The sequence below is a fragment of the Phaethon lepturus genome, unplaced genomic scaffold (assembly GCF_000687285.1).
Source record: "Phaethon lepturus isolate BGI_N335 unplaced genomic scaffold, ASM68728v1 scaffold45786, whole genome shotgun sequence".
In the NCBI taxonomy this organism is placed as follows: Eukaryota; Metazoa; Chordata; class Aves; order Phaethontiformes; family Phaethontidae; genus Phaethon; species Phaethon lepturus.
Window position 1 is genome coordinate 14,556 of NW_010549231.1, and position 16,280 is coordinate 30,835.

Genomic DNA, 16,280 nt, shown 5'->3' on the forward strand with positions numbered 1-16,280 from the left:
GGCAAAATTAATTTACCTTCAGTGTGGTAGGGAAGAATAGGTACAAGGAAAAAGGAAACACAAGAAAAAAGAAAATCTAGAAACTACATTTTCAAACGATTCAGGTATTTACTGATGGGACAAACTTAGTTTTCAAAAGAGACATCAAGTTCAAGGTCTTCCAAGCAAGTCACAGATGGACTTGTTAACATGAACTAGATCCCGTTCAGAAATATCAGGTAAAGCACAGCCCATCAGAAGCCATATGAACAACACTTACAAAGGTGATTCTGTTTGGGGTACACAGAAGTAGTACAAACAAGGATTAAAGGTACCTTCCTGATGAAGTTTCTGCTACTGCAGGCATCCATGTCACACATACTAACAGCTAACCCCAAACCCAAGAACTGAGCTCAAATACAAATTCCAAGCAGAGTAAGAAACCAGGAGTGGTACGGCAATAGCAGCCAGTGCTTTCATAACAACTTTCACACAAGTGGAGAAGTTGGAGAACAACGACCTACGCCCTTCATGTGAATCTGCTTTACTGTGGGACTAAGTTATAATTGCCAAATCACAATCCATGATTTCTCCTATTTCCCCTCTTTGCATCTTGCTAGCTGCTATTTTGAACACTCCTTCAGTCTAGAGATCCTTGTTTAAATTATATTCGAGTCTAAATTAAATGTATACTTTTTCTAGTTAAGTTTTCAGATGCAAAACCTATACACATAGAAGGAATAAATGGCTGATCAACTCTTGGACATCATAACTTAAATCTAACCACCAGCTTATAAACTCTTTGACTAGACAATTCTTTGCCTCAGCCTTAAGACACCTGCAACTTATTCAAGGAAGAGAAGCAAGGCTAGAGTATGATTAACACCTTCGTTAATAGTAAGACAAACATGCCAAACTGAGGAAGATTGGTAGAGGGTTCAATGAGGAAGACCAAAGTAAGTTAAGACACCTTAACTCTTTGTGAGCTTTTAAAGAGACCATTAAAAGATTTAACTAATTTTGGTGTTTGTTTGTTAAGCTCATAAGGTTAAAAAAAAGAGAACAGCAAGAAGGTTTCACTGTCTTCAGAATTTCAGACTACTTGAAGCTACTACTTGAAAACTACTTTCTGATTTTGAGATTTTTAATTTTTTTTTTTTTAACAAGAGAGATTCTACAACACTTTAAAGATTCTAAGTTATTCCTTTACCTTTTCAGATTGTATTCTGGATTGGGGCAGAGTTGTTTTTCTAGTTTTGTTTTGCTGGAGTTTTTTTTACTCTAATAGACAGACCTGGGATTCCCCAGTTCAAAGTTAATTATTCACAATTTACATTTCAGTATGTAGAGAAACAGCAGCAGAGTACAAGACCTCTCTGTTCAGAGGGACACTGATGCCAGCCTAAGAGCAGCTGTCATTCCAGGTTGAATTAACAGGCGAGCTGCCTCAGCATCTGAGCTATGTCATACATTCAGTTCCTACACTTAGCCAAATATCTCAGAGTAACTCCCTTACAGACCTTCCTTACTATTACGCTGAATGCTACAATAATCTTCACAAGTTATTTTTCTGGTTTGTAAGTATTTAAATAACATCTTGAACCTACAGAAAAGGAAATGCAGGATTGTTCCAAATCCAGACTAGTCAAGAACAGAAAGAAGTGGCTTAAAGTAAGAGCTTAAAGCCTTAACCAAAAAAGTTAAATAGCCAAGTAACAGCACAAGTCCTCCCTTGCAAGACAGAACTGTATCAGGAAGCTACTACACCGTTGTGAACTTCCAGGTCTACAGAAGACTGACCACAAAACAGTACTGGAAAGCAGAACAAAGTTATCGGTTTCTGCTTCTATGATAATTGCTCATGAGAACATTAGATGATTGTAATGTTTTTGTCTTTGACTATCAAGCAATTCCACAAGAGTAGGGAATTTATCTGTGGGATAAATTTATTGGAATTGGAAATTGGAATTTATTCATCTACTCTTTTCACCCCCAGCTTGCCCCATCTCCACAAGCATGCATCATAATCTGGCTTGTAATAATCTTCCCAAGCAGAACAGCAATTCATTCCTCCCCAAAAGTCTACCTCAGGAGTTACTACATCCCACCTTGATCCCAGCAAGCCTACCCTTTATCAAAGTCCAGCATCTTCCAGATATTGCTGATGCACTTTCATGCCTATGCAAATTCAACAATCAATCAATTAATAAACACAATCTTCCACAGAGCACATGCTCTCCGGATACTATAAAGACTCTCCCAGTAATGGAACTATAGTGCTTATGACTACAAACAACTAGGGGGACTGCTACCTCCTCTCTCCAGCCTTACTTCACAGACCTGCTTCTTCCCAAACATATCTCAGACTCTTGCAAGGACAAATACTTGCTGCAGATCCTGAAGTTTGAGAGGTCATGGCAGTCAGACTTTGAACCACACAACCGCATCCTACACCAAGACAACATTTTACAGTGTCTTCCTCTCTGTCTACTCGTAGGCATAGTCATACTACCCATTTCGCAAAAGAGAGAGAGAGTCTCTTCCTCCCTATCAATCACATGAAAACTTTGCTAGAGACAGGGCAGATGACTGAGTACCAGCAAATTTCTCTTGGAGCCTCCTCCAATTTCTCAAACTGAAAGTTTAATTAGCCTTAGAGTCATCTTACCACACTACTCCTTTTTAAATACAAAAGAGCACCACTTCATATATCACCAAACACCTGTTTTGAAAACAAAGCTCAAAAATCTACTGCCCATATACATTGCTGGATTTTATTCCAATGCACCTTCATGCAGTCTGCACCCCTCCTTCCCCACCATATCAAGGCAAGATATTTGGCTTTACGTCAGGTGCAAAAACCACCCCAGCTCACTAGCAGTTTAAACAAGTTACATTGGATTTGCGTCCCCTTTTTGTCCTTAATACAGCTTTTCCTCCTGAGAGCTTCAGGTGCCGCTCTCCTGGAAAGGGGAAAATAAAAGCCAACTGGCAGGTAGTCTTCTACTGGAACTGAAAGGATGCAACTAAGGCAGCTGTTTCCCTAAGTATTAATAACAGGGAAAAAGTGTGATTATAATGTGTTAAAAAAAAATTCTTGCCATAAACAACTCCTTCAGGTTGCATGAACTATGAATACTTTTTCCTTAAAATAAAAGTTCCCAAAAAACTTACAGCTCCACTGACTCTGGGGAAGAATAATGTGCATTACCTTTAGTGTTTACATTTGAGTTTTCTCCATCAGGGTAATACAACATTCAGGCCAGCTGTAGAAGCTCAAGTTTAAGCAGCAGTCATTGGGGTTTTAAGTATGGTCTTTAAGACTGCTAATTAATTAGTGATGAATATAATTTATGGACAAGGTCCAAGACCTTACTGACACCCATGATCCAACTATTCAGAAGAATGAAAGCTTCAGTTTTACTCAGGAATTAAGTATCTCAACAATAGAGCTGACACCCAGAAGACAGGCTACACAAACTCCCTACTACAAATGCAATAAGGAAAGCAGCTTTTTAACCTCGCGCGCATAAAGCCAAAACACTAAGCAAAGGGGAAAAGGCCCCATGGTCAAAGAATCCTGCCTGGTTTCTTCCTGACCACAGCCAGCGCAGCAAAAGCCTTAACTGTTAAACATGGAGTCTTTCCCCTGTCCAAAGTAGTAAGAAGCTCAGTCTTGGGCCTCATTTGTACAGAATTCATTCACTTTGAATACTAAAGAATTTGTCTCAGGCAAGAATACAAGTTCAGCGAAGCAGGAGAAAGAGGAGAAATCACTGCTCTAATGTTCCTTTCTTCTCACCCAGAGGCCCCATTCCAGATTCTCACTCCACCTAAGTCCTCCTCCACAAATAGCTCAGATGTGTATTTTTCTGCTCAGAGACAAGAACTGAGCAGTTCTGCTTATGTCAATATGAAGCATCCAGTAATTCTGGAGCTAGATGTGCCACTTCTCTATTTTATTGATTTTCTGCAAATAGCAGCTGAGCCACAAATCGCTATTGTACTACCTTTTTTGCACAGCTCTCAATAGTTTAAGATATAGAAAGTGCCATTTGCATTTGGTGGGCACCAACCAATGGTCACAAGGTTAAAAAAAATTGTCTTGGAGAAATGCTATTCCCCATCCTATTGTAATATGGCATCTTAGATGCCAAATTCTAGGGGAAGCAGGGACATGGAAAAAAACCCTACTAACATTACAAGTAGCATTTGACCAACAACTTTTTGCATAAAAAGGAACTTTTATCCCCCATGGCAAATCTCAGACCTCATTCTACAAGCCATTTCCTTCAGCAGTTCAAACCTGGAAGCCTTGACCAAAATACACATTATTTTAGAGAAGAAATATGAAACTGCGGCCACCAGCCAATCTTCTGCCAAGCCTTCAAAGCACTTATCCAATTTCCTCTAAGGGGTAGAATTGTTCTCTCCATCCGTGCAAGCACTAAAGCCACAGCCCCTAGGTCTTGCTGCATACAAGAGCACAAGTTTAAAGGTGGTATATTGTTGCAAGATTATTGCTTAGGAGAAAAGCCAGTAAGGTCTAGTTAATTGACTACTGTAACTGGCTATCAGGATTCCAGCTGTGGCCTGTGATTATCCTTCCATGAGGGTGAACAACCCCTAACATTACCTGTTGGTTATATCAATTTTTAACTCTTATCACTTGGTTGTTTACTAGAGTATCAGTAACAGGATTAACTGCAGCTTCTATCAGGAACAGCACAGCTACACTAGAAAAGCAAGGATTTCATGTTTTCCACAGCAGCATGGGGTCATTTACTGTAAACTCTGCACTAGAGCATTTTCTGATCCGCCTTTACATGTTGGGCTGATCTTACACTCCAGCCACATCTGGCAGAAAGTGGCAATCAACTGAGGCATGGTACATGAGCTATTTCAGTTGCCATGCTGCTGTCATTTTTATTCTGAGAAGAATGAACTCTGGTTAGTGTCTTCCACCCCAAAATGATCTACGTTCCTCAGAAAATCATTTTTAATAAACTTGTAGAAGTGAAATTGTCACCAGCCTATCAATTCTGCCCAGAACAGCAACTTGTAATCCACTACAAGTCTGAATACAAGTCTGAATAAAACTGAAAATATATTGGATGTTTCAGCCTGATGTTTCAGCTGCACTGCTTAGCTGTCACACATTGGGAATACATAAAGAAAATGGGGTGGGGATGAGGCAACATGCAAGCAACTTCAGTGACATGTTAATTAGCTACAGCCTGCATGCTAGAAACAGGTCGGTTGAATAGGCAGGCTCAGCAGCTGACACATCTAATGGTCTGTGTTTTTCCTACTATCTCAGCCAGAGTCTTCTACAAGTCCAGCTATTTTTTCAGTGGAGGTCGTGGGACGATGCAACCTTCAGTAGGGTCAGCCTGAAAAATAACCAAACAAGGCCAGAGCCCATGCACTCTGTCGAGCTGATAAGCCGCCAGAAGCTTAGCATGAGTTCAAATTCTTAACTGAGAATGAAATGCCCGCAACTGTGCAGACAGTCCTGTTGAAAACATGAACATATCTGTAGGAAAAAGAAACCAAGCGCAACACAAACCCGTCCATACAGTCAGTGCAACAGTATGACCTCCTAGAGGCATACCGAAGCAGTTGCAACTAAGCAGCAAGTACTTTATAACACGGGTACAACCATTTCAAATCCATTTTGTCTTGTAACCATCTATCTATAACACAATAAAGACCGTAAGTGTTCTTAAAACCAGATGGCAGCCTCACATGTGAGTGCTGTGTCTTAAAACAGTTGGGGGGTGGTGATAGGGTGGTGTTTGGTTTTGGGGGTTTCTTTGGGGTTTTTTTGGTTTTGTTTTTACAAACTGACTGATATCCTTCATGATTAGATGGAGCTTTACTCCTTCCTTGCTAAAAAGAAAAAAAAAATCAAACGTGTAATTCATTTATGTACATTCCCCTGTACTACACCAGTTAAACAAGAATCCTTCACTTCTGCTGTACAGACAGGCGAGTTTAAGTCTCCAAAATCTTGAAAAAACTAACACCAACTACCAGTAGACTCTACGCTTCAACATGAGCCTGCTGCCTTTCATATACTGCAGATTTCTTGACATCACAAAAGAATTCTGTTAAACTCAACGGAACATCCATCCACCTGAGAGGTGCAAGATGCAGTTAGGGCTACTAACATTTAAAAAAACCTGAAAGAAGTACATTGCTACCTAACAGTTCAAAGTCACCAATGCCTCTGGAAGATGTGTTTGCCACTGGCAGTGGAAGTTTCCTATCAAGCTATTGATGAGCGGGAGTTGGAATCTATCACGCAGGCTCACATCCAGGCAGCAAAGCTTCACGCAGAGCCAGATCTCTCAACTGGAATACCCAGATGTGTCAAACTGTGAAGCACGCTATGGAGGCGAGTTTTGAAAGGTGGTTTCGCATACTACTGCCTAAGCAATTCCCAGCTTCCTGATAAACAAGAGGAAGTTCTTTAAACTCACCTATTCCAAACATAACAAACTTTGCCTGTTAGTACTCTTGTCATTCACAAAAAACAGAGCAATTCGAAATTTAAATCAAGCTTAGCAAAACTAGAAAGACTCCAAATGGCTCAGAATGCAAGATCAGATCAGAAAGTCACAGGCAAGGTTCACATATGAAAATAGCGTTCTGTTTCAGATGCCAGTAACAAAACATCGCTCATGATAAAATTTATATGTTTTCAAAACACTGGAACACTAGATGTGCTGACTTCTTCTGGCTTGTTGCCCCTTAGCAGAATGTACATTCTCCTATAAATAGGTTTAGATGAAGCTATAAAACTTAGATTAAGAGCTACAGGGACAAAAACTGTACTTTGGATTCCAGAATCATGCAGCAAGATCCAAACCCAAGTCTCCATTTGCAAACGTTCAGTTTTAAAACTCAGGGTTGTTAAAGAAATGATGCAGTGATATGTTAAAGCTTGTATCTATATTCGACCTCTACATAATGAGAAACAGCAGCCTTCAGAGCCAGGAAACAGAAGCCAGCTGGCTTCCCCCTTTCATACAAGTCCTACACTCTCTGAAACAAGAAGTGAAAGGAAGAGTCCTTTTAAAAACAGTCTGAACTCCCACTTAAGTGTATCTATGTAGGCTCTTCAGTTATGTCTAAAGACGCATGCTCTAGCTAGCGGTCCTGCACTGTGGCAAGATAACCAACCACTGCCTTGTTTTGAGGACCTTCCTCCAAACTTGTAAACTTGCATACATTTTAAGAATGTGGGCGACAAGACAGCATGTTTTATTCATGCTTTCAGCAGTCATGTCTTCCTCTCATGGAGGACCATTTTAGAACATTCTGTAAACTATCAGGGAGACTTAAGAGATAACAAAGCTATGCCAGAGGCACTAGGGGCCTGCCAGGCTCTGCAGGCTAACCGCTGACCATCTGCTATGGAAGCGCCCACTGCCATTGTGCCATCTGTGCTTGTGCCAAGCCAAGAGTCAGGTTGATGTGACTGACTATACTATCCGTAGTCAAGCCACAGTCTTGTTCCACCTCTTTAGGAAAGTTTAAGAAACTTTCTTGAAAAAACGTGTTCTTTGGTCCTTTCAATATAGGGTAGAACAATCTTAGTTCAAGGGGACACCAAACTCTCCGATCTACCCTTACAGGTGTTTCACATCTCAGGCATAACCTAGTCTCCTAAATACCTAGAGACAACTAGCAAAGAGCATTGCTTTCTTCTTCATTCCTTCTTTGAGAAAGTAAAGCCACTTTGTCAAAGCACACAGCTCAACTGTTTTGTTAGAGCTCTGGGGCCCAACTACAACACAGGAGTTCCTGACAACTTGCTTTCTACCTGTGGTAATTTTGCATATTGCTTTACGACCAAGAAGACAGTTGATTGCCACAAGTCAGACCCAAGCTGCAGACACGGCCTGTACATATGAGAGGCAGGGTCCGCTTTCTTGGTGGCCTTCAAGCATGATCATGCCTGTATACTCGCAAAATCTCCTCTATAAGAAACACTGTAATACATTTGAGTTTTATCAATAGCTAGAAAAAACAGACTCTAGGAAAGGCAACCAACTGACACACCGCCTCAACTCAAATGGCCAGAGTAGAGACTACACAAATATACAACATCAGCACGACACCAGGACTTTTCAGCATCCAATCCCTTTCATTAAACTAAGTTAAGATACAAATATTATCTAAAACAAAGCATGAGGTTGCATTATCCTGGGCAGGGAGAAGGAACAGAAGGGTATTTCTACTTGGTTCATCTGCAAGTTGGTGGTAATACAATGCACTGCCATTTCCTATACTGTGTCTACAACTGAGCTGCAAGGCTCAGACGCCCCGTGGATACACCATTTGCCAGCAGCCTAGAAAACACTGTTCTAGTCTTCCACCTACATTCACGGTGACACTTCAAGGCTGATGTCCAATACCATTTGTGGCACTAGCCAGATTGCTGGTATATTCCCTCTCCTAGTGGGCTACAACTTTCAACTGCTTCAGCAGCTGTGTTTCACAAACTAAAGAGAAGCATTTATGAGCACAAACAGCTTACTGGCTACCAGCTACGACTGTTGAATATACACCTGAGCCCACCCTTGCAAAACTTGGTTTGTATTGATTTTCAATGTTTTCAAGCAGCTCTGCAGAAGTAAGCATGGTCAAAATAGCAAGATTATAAGTATTAAAAACAGTTTTAAGGGCCTAGCATGCGGTTTGCAAAACTCCAGAAAAGGCAAACTTAACCATATTCCAACAAGCCAGCCTCTGCCAAGTATTCTGATTGCCTTCTGGCAACTGCCGACATCTGTTTTTTTCAGGTTTTAAGCCACCAAGCTCTCACCCAAGGAAAATTTTGGCTAGTAGGAAAATCAAGCAACCATGTCAAGTCAGATGGGGTGGGATACTCTAATACCAACGTACCAATAAAGCTTCACACTGCAATCTTGCTGGTGCTGCTGATTCAGGGGAACAAAATCACTGCTGCAAACCCTGTGCTACAGATCACTGCCTGCAAACCTACTAGGAAAGCTTCTTCTATTACATCATTTAGTTGGAGTTCAGAGTTCAGCCCTGTGCTAGATGACCCGTTCTGTCAGCACACTAGACGTCCTGCGCTGAGATTCAGACCCTGACTTCCTGGCTTGCTTTATTCCTTGCTTTTTTGTTTTCATGGTATTTGAAACGCCTCTCTGCAAGCCAGGCAGAATACCGTTCCTAATCTGCATGCCATGTGTTCAAGTTTAAAGATTCAAGTTTCATCAGATACTCATTGGTGAGACTACTGCATTTCCCCTAGGCACACACCAGAACTTGTGCTTTTCCACCCTTACCTGCATTCTGATCCGTGGCTTGAAAAGAAGCTCAAAAAAGAACAGGGAATGTTAACTTAATGATACTGTTTGGTACCACTGACTCATCTTTAGACTATAGTAAGATTAAGGGAAGGGATATAATGTGGTCCCCCACCCTAAACTTTTCCCCACCCCTGGAAACAGTGGAGCCAACTCCTTCAGCAATACCATAGGTCCACAGCTGACTGAGGAAGGTCTCTCCCTTTCTTTTCTTGGGGGAAAAGAGGGTATACTGGGTGCGCATGGCAAGGTACTGGTAGCAGAGGGGATGCTGCAGTTGTGACTTTGAAGAATAAGGGTCTCTTCCATGGGCTGCAAGGGCTATCTGCTCCAGCACCATGGAGTATCACCTGCTCCACCTCTGACCTTGGTGTTCCCTCTGCCATTTCTCACTTTTTCCCTCCCCCTCTTCCTCTGCCTGTCCAATATTTTCTGCCCTATAAGTATGTTTTCCTGGAGATGCCACAAGCTTCATGGACGGGCTCAGCTGTTTCCTATGGTGGGTCCATTGTGGAGCCAGCTGTGTCCAGCATGGAGCAGGCCCTGGTCTCTTCTCAGAGGCCATTCCTGCAGCCACCACCTTGTCATGGACAGGGTCCCAGTACTGGAGGAAAGGTAAGTAGGGTAGGAATAGCAAAGTAGTCTCAAGTATCTTGAACATAAGCAGAAAAATACTACAGGCAGGTGCGCCTCTGCTGTATTACCATTTCTTCAGAAGTAGGGACTAAAAGGGCAGCAAATCCTCATCTTTGGCTACCAATTTCCCCATCCAGCAAGAAGCAGGGTAGACAAATAGCACCCAAAATGCTGTACACTCTTCAGAGTTATCCTGACTGTCATCTACTTTTAAGCACTTCAGAGGATCCTTCATGGGACAGAAGCACAGAAGCATGGACTGACCACACCAACAGAGTACTTTCTTGGAGACTTCACAGAATTCCTCACTAGTGGGACAGGCCCAGGTAAGGCATGCACAGAAGACGGAAGGTTTAAGAGCCAGGCTGGGAAATCAGAGGCACAGATCAAACCAAACCACAGGAAATCAAACTGCAGATTTTTTTTGTTTGTTTAAAAGATATTCAATTGCTGCCATCCAGGATCTAAGGCAGTAACATTATGTGACTATTGTTAAACATATTCAAATACTAAATAGAAGTGATTAAAACTATGGACTGGTCACTGTCCTACAGACCATCTCATGAACAAGGGGCCTCAAAGACAGACACGGCTGCTCCATTATCAAAGTCTACCAATGGAAATCAGTACAGCAGAAAGACCTGGCTTGTCCCAGACTGTCATCTATGACCTTGACGAAACATGTTTAACACAAGGATCTTGATGACTATTGAAAACTGCCTAAGAATTCATGCCTTCAGCTGAGCAAAAGCCAAGGGGAAGGAGGGTAGGACTAGTCAATCTAGCTTTATCAAGTTACACTGTTTGGAAGAAAGGAAGTTTAATATTACAGTGTCTACCCACTCTTCTGTTTCCTCATCCTCCATCTCCTTAGGCATTTTACCATAAGATGACTTAAACACCGAAGAGTTCAGATGCACAGGATCAGGTGATCCTGCCCATGTTTCAACCTTTGTATCTTAACAGGAATTCAAACTTCTACCCAAGCTTCAAACATATTTTGAAAAATCATTAGTTAGCCAAGTCTTAGCTTAATCAAAAGGGCAGCCTTCTCTTGGTACTACATGCCTTAAAAACAGTATGGGGCCGGGGGAGGGAAATTGAAAGTTAATGCCAATGAAATATTAAAGATCAACTAACCTAAAAGGCTTTCTTATTAGCTCCCCTCACCCATGACAGACATTTCTACTCCTATTCAGAGATCTACACACATCCAAATGAAGTGAATCTTAGTACTGTTTTGGGAAAGGACATGAGAGAAGCCCACAGGAACAGTGTTATTCAACACAGAGACTGATGACAAGTCCTTACACACAAAAAGCAGCACTAATCCAATATCCATTAATGAATTAAAGAAAGGAATTTCTTGCTTAGATGTTTTTCTTTTCAGGTGTGAAAGAGATTCATTGGAGTGACAAGGAGGAGTTCACAATTTAGAATACACCCCAGCTGTTACAACAAAAACCACTGTATTACAGCTGATCTTCAATGCTAACTTTTAAACAAAGACAGTTCTCTTAAGTGGAAACTGTGACAAGTTACTGCAATACAAGATACAGCAAGACATACAAAAGTATTTTCATTAGTAAAGTGTGAAGGATTAAGCCTACTTTGTACAGGGACTCCTTTCTTAGCAATTTTCTTAAAGGTACTTCCACAGCCATAGAGACAAAGTGTCACCTGGACTGCAGAGCAATGCAGTACTTGTACATCTGCGCTACTCCTGCTAGGAAAGGGCCCCAAGTGCCAACAGACTTGGAACACTCCCCAAATCACTTCACAGCAAGCAACTTCTGAAATATGCATCCAGGTTAACCTTAACAGTCACTGAAGCCTAGTGACTCAAAATAGCTCCACTGACCCCTACCTTGCCCCCAAAAAACAGACACACACACATATTCCTCAGGAATGAGATAGAGGTTTTTAAGACTAACCTGTGGGATCCAGCAACTTTATCTTTACTGAGCACAGGAAAAAAGTTTAACCCATTGCTTTTGGTCAACAGTCGCTTCTGTTTCAACACTAGAGACCACAGTGATTCAAACTTGTGAGAGATTCCTACAGTTTTCAGGAGAAAGGCAAAACACTGCAGGAACAAAAGTGTCTGTAAAGGTGAAATACTGACACCAGCCCTGCAGTGCAGTTACCAGCATGAATTAAACTATAAATTTCCTTTTAAAGCTTTTGTTTGTCAGCCACATACAAATATTAAAAATTAGACCTGTGATGGAAAGATGTTACTACAGATACACAGGTCATCTCCACAGCCACAGAAAAATCAAGCCCTGATCTTCAACTGCTTTGTTTCCATATTTCATGAAAGTCTCCCAGCACTTGATCAGGCCACCAGAAGGGTCTTCTACCTTCCTAGAATTGTTTTGAAGAAGTAAGGAGGCACCATGTATTCTTTTTAGACTGCACACTCCAGAACTTCCTCCTGCTGCAAAGCAGTTCACTCAACAAATTAAGTGAAGGAAAATCCCAGCCGTTTTGATCATTTTCAGAAACAGGAACTTGTTACGACCGACTGCAGACACAACAACCTCACTGGTTTCCAGTTTACTTCTCTAAATGAAAGCTTCACGATCTGTTTCTGAGTGAGATCCTTTATAAAAGGAGATTAGCTCAGATCTACCTATTTTTCCCTGATCTATCATGTGTTTTAACATTTGAAAGTCAAGTCAAAGCTTGAAAGCTTTTCCCTGTTGACACCATCAGTCACCCCTATTTGTGGCTGGAAGCTGCCTTTTACTTGCCCCACACAATGAAACCCTCAGTGAAGCCTTAACTCATTCTCAGGTTGTTCTGAAAGATGTAACTTCTACGCTGTGCACTAGGATTGCCCTCCCAGTTAAATCACCACAGCTCATTTATCCTTACCGTAGCCCGTATACCTCATTCACCCATTCTGCAATGGCCCTTCTCACTACTGCAAAATCAAGTTGCCAATCCACACTTCTCCATGGAAATGCTTCCCTTGCTGTACCTAATTGTAACTTATTCAACATAACATGGTCAGCTGAGGGAGATAAAGTCACCACAATGATATGGCTTCAAGACGACAAGTTTGTTAAGTGCCAACTGCAACGGCTTGCCCCAAACCATCAGAGCATCCCGACTTACGTTCCTTTTCTCCCCACAGGCACTTGGAAAATGCCTTTATTGCCATCTGGCACTACTTTCCACAGCTGCTGGCAATTCACTAGTATGAGTGCTGGAATTCAAGCAAATGGTAAATCTTACTGATGAGTATATGATAGCAACCTAAACATACTTCAGTACTTCTTTACATGACAAGCCTGTGCAGCCCCCAGAGCCCATTCCTGTCACTATGCAACTTCCATATTAAAGCCTGCACACTTGTAAGCCACGCAAATACAGAAAACCACACAAAGGTAAACACCTAGCAGCTCAGCTTTTGTTCTGCACAAGGCATTTATTCTGTTCTCCCTTCCTCACGCACATGCGCTCATAACCAAATCATGCTTTTTATTCCTCAGAGCAAATTCCCTCTAAATAGGGAAACTAAAAAACCTAAACCAACCAAACAAGAAAAAAAACAAACCACCCCACACCTTATCACCTGTCATCTTTATATAACCGTCTGGAACTAATACATTCTGCAGAAAACATATGAGGACAGGCATCACTGTGTCCCATACTCACAGGACTATTTAACTCATGTTAAATAGTTGACATCTCCATTTAATTTACAAAGCCCAGCTGCTACACAGGGCAGCAGAAGATAGGTTGTGGGACATGACACCTGGCCACCAAGACACAAAATAAAAATTGTGGAGTACCCTAAGGACAGAGAACTCCCACACCAATGCTAGCATTACAGCTCTTCATAAAGCATCACTCCAACCATTGCTCTCTGGTACCTTAAGTTTTAATCATCTAAATGCTTCACATCTTGACTTAAAACTTACCTTAAGGCATTGGAAAGTTTTACTTTTTACTCCCTTTGTCACATCTTCCAATGCTACTTATCCAACCTTAAATGCAGTCAGCCACGTGGCTCAGATCTATCTCCACCTAGCAGTACACCTCCTGCATGCATGGGGGTATTCCTCTTTCAGAGGATGAACTTTTAATTTACTCTCTCATTACAATATTTAAGTCCTATTTTAACACTTGTTCACAAGATACACATCAGAGTGCAAGGAATTGCCTAGCAATTCATAGTTCTGAGGAGATGACTCAGGTTTAAGAGCCTGAAAATATTTTTTTCTTCTAAAACATGAACATGATTTGCATTTATAGTCCACAACTTTGAATGTGTGTATCTCCCACTGACAAGATTCTGTCTTTAATGATACCAATTAGTTAAACTCTCAACTGTTCTATACAGCTTGGAAAATAGAAGGAAAACTGATCAGGGATGTATCCTCCCAAGAAATGATAATTTCTTTTCCTCTTGTGTGTCCTACATGCAGGTGGGTATGAAACTGTATGGAATGCTATTGGCTTCAGTCTCTCCCACGCTCATTTTCTGAAGTAGTAGTATTAGCACAAATATCCAAACACAATCCCCTTCCAGAACTTAATACAGCACTAGTAAATTATTTCTACCTCACTTTAATCCTGCCTATTGCAGACAGTACTTTATTTATAAATATATATGTTCCTCTGTGTGTGTGTATATGTTAAAATACACACAGAGAGACACAGCATGCTTTTAAAAAAAAAAATCCTAGCTCATGTGGTTAAGCTAAAGCTTCCAGTAACAGAGACAGTAGGACTGTCCCGACATAGCCTACAGATTAAGAAGTGTCAACAGCTACCAAACAGCAACATAAGAGATATCAATAATCAATAAATTTTTTAAAATAAACAAGAGAGAATACACAATATCAAGACAGCCGATCTATTTAAATGATGGTTTAGACTCAAGTCAGTCTTTAATCAATGCTGCTTAGGTCAGCATCTCTTAGATATATATACAAGAGTATTTAGGTATACTGGAAGACCCACATACTGTTTGCCACTTTAAGGGTCAGCTATGAAATCGTTAGCACTGAAATCTGGAATTATTTTCAGAGGTAATACTACCTCTTTTAAGAAATACAGCATCATCAGAACTGTACTTACATGCACCTACACCAGCATTACTTAGTAACAGCCAGCAGCCAAGAGGCTGCTTGATATAAAACCTGCTGATCTTTACTTGAAAGTGTTTCTTAGCATGTCCCAAAAAAACTGGAAAAAACACTGAATTTTAGACATTAAAACCTGCTGTTGATCCACTGAGTTCAATGCTGGACAGAGTCACTACTGGTAAAAAAGGCCAATTAACATCATGCAATTAAATTCTTCCACCATTCTACTCCTTGGTATCTCCAAGCAGGGACTGACAGTTGAGTGGGTTGAAAAGAAAACTGTCAAGACAAAACATCCCTAGCTCATTGTTTTTTAAGAAACATTTTGACTTCAACCTTGTTGCATGCTTTAACTAGCTAATGCCAGTCCAGAATTGATCGTAAATCTTTGAGACAAAGCTACAGCCCTCTTCAATGAAACGTGATGCAAACCATCAGGCAGCTCACGAAGTTGGGTCTCTGATATTTGGAACCTCACCAACAGCCCTTACACACTCCAAAGGCTGTCCCTATCTACAGCGTGGCATTGTCCAAATGCCTTGCCATCTAAACACACCACCATCTAAACCTCTTCAGAAGTCTGCTGTGGACTCCTACTGGTGCTTGGCCAGCTCCTGGCATAGCATTTATGTCTCTGCCTAGCTTAATCCTGACCGAAGCAGGCAGCGACAAGCGCGTGTCCATTTTGCCCTGTGTCCAATTCCCTCCCCTCTTTCCAAGACCCTGCTCCGCAAGGCACGCTTCAAACTGCCTTCCTGGATAAAAAGCGAGAGGTCATGAGGAAAAGGAAAAAAAAAAAAAAAATGGCTGAAAAGAGTATTATGCAATAAGAGAAGAAATGCAATAATAACTCATCCTCTCCTGCAGATTTCTCATAACCCTTAGGGTTTGCAAGCTGGATTACAGCAAGCGCGGCTGCTCAGGGGCACACCAAAGAGCACCGTGAGCAGTCTCGTCAGCCCCGGGTCTTCGCTGGGGATACGAAAAGGGATGCTCACAGTCCAGGTGCTTTTTCTTGGGCCCCATCACTTCATGCGTGGTGGCTTTGCAGACGGCTCTGGCTACGGCTGATCCCGTAACGCTGTACTGAGCAGCTGCGATGCGATCCGTCAGCGTCTGACCCGACATCTTCGCTGGCGTGCCTGCTGCTGCCTGCTCTGCAGAGGCGGAAAACACGGAGGGGAAGGGGAGATTCCGGGTTTATCGGCGGGGGGGC

The 16,280-nt window shown here is 41.6% G+C and overlaps 1 protein-coding gene across 1 annotated transcript in view; it reads right to left on the reverse strand.

Annotated features, from left to right (window-relative positions):
• The window catches only part of LOC104623190 (clathrin coat assembly protein AP180), a gene marked incomplete at its 3' end in the record, with an annotated part of 28,781 nt that extends 12,589 nt beyond the window's left edge, over positions 1–16,192 (reverse strand). The window contains exon 1 of the mRNA XM_010290200.1: positions 16,063–16,192. Coding sequence (XP_010288502.1) covers positions 16,063–16,192 — 130 coding nt within the window. The remainder of the gene's footprint in view (positions 1–16,062) is intronic.
• Positions 16,193–16,280: the final 88 nt, after the last annotated feature.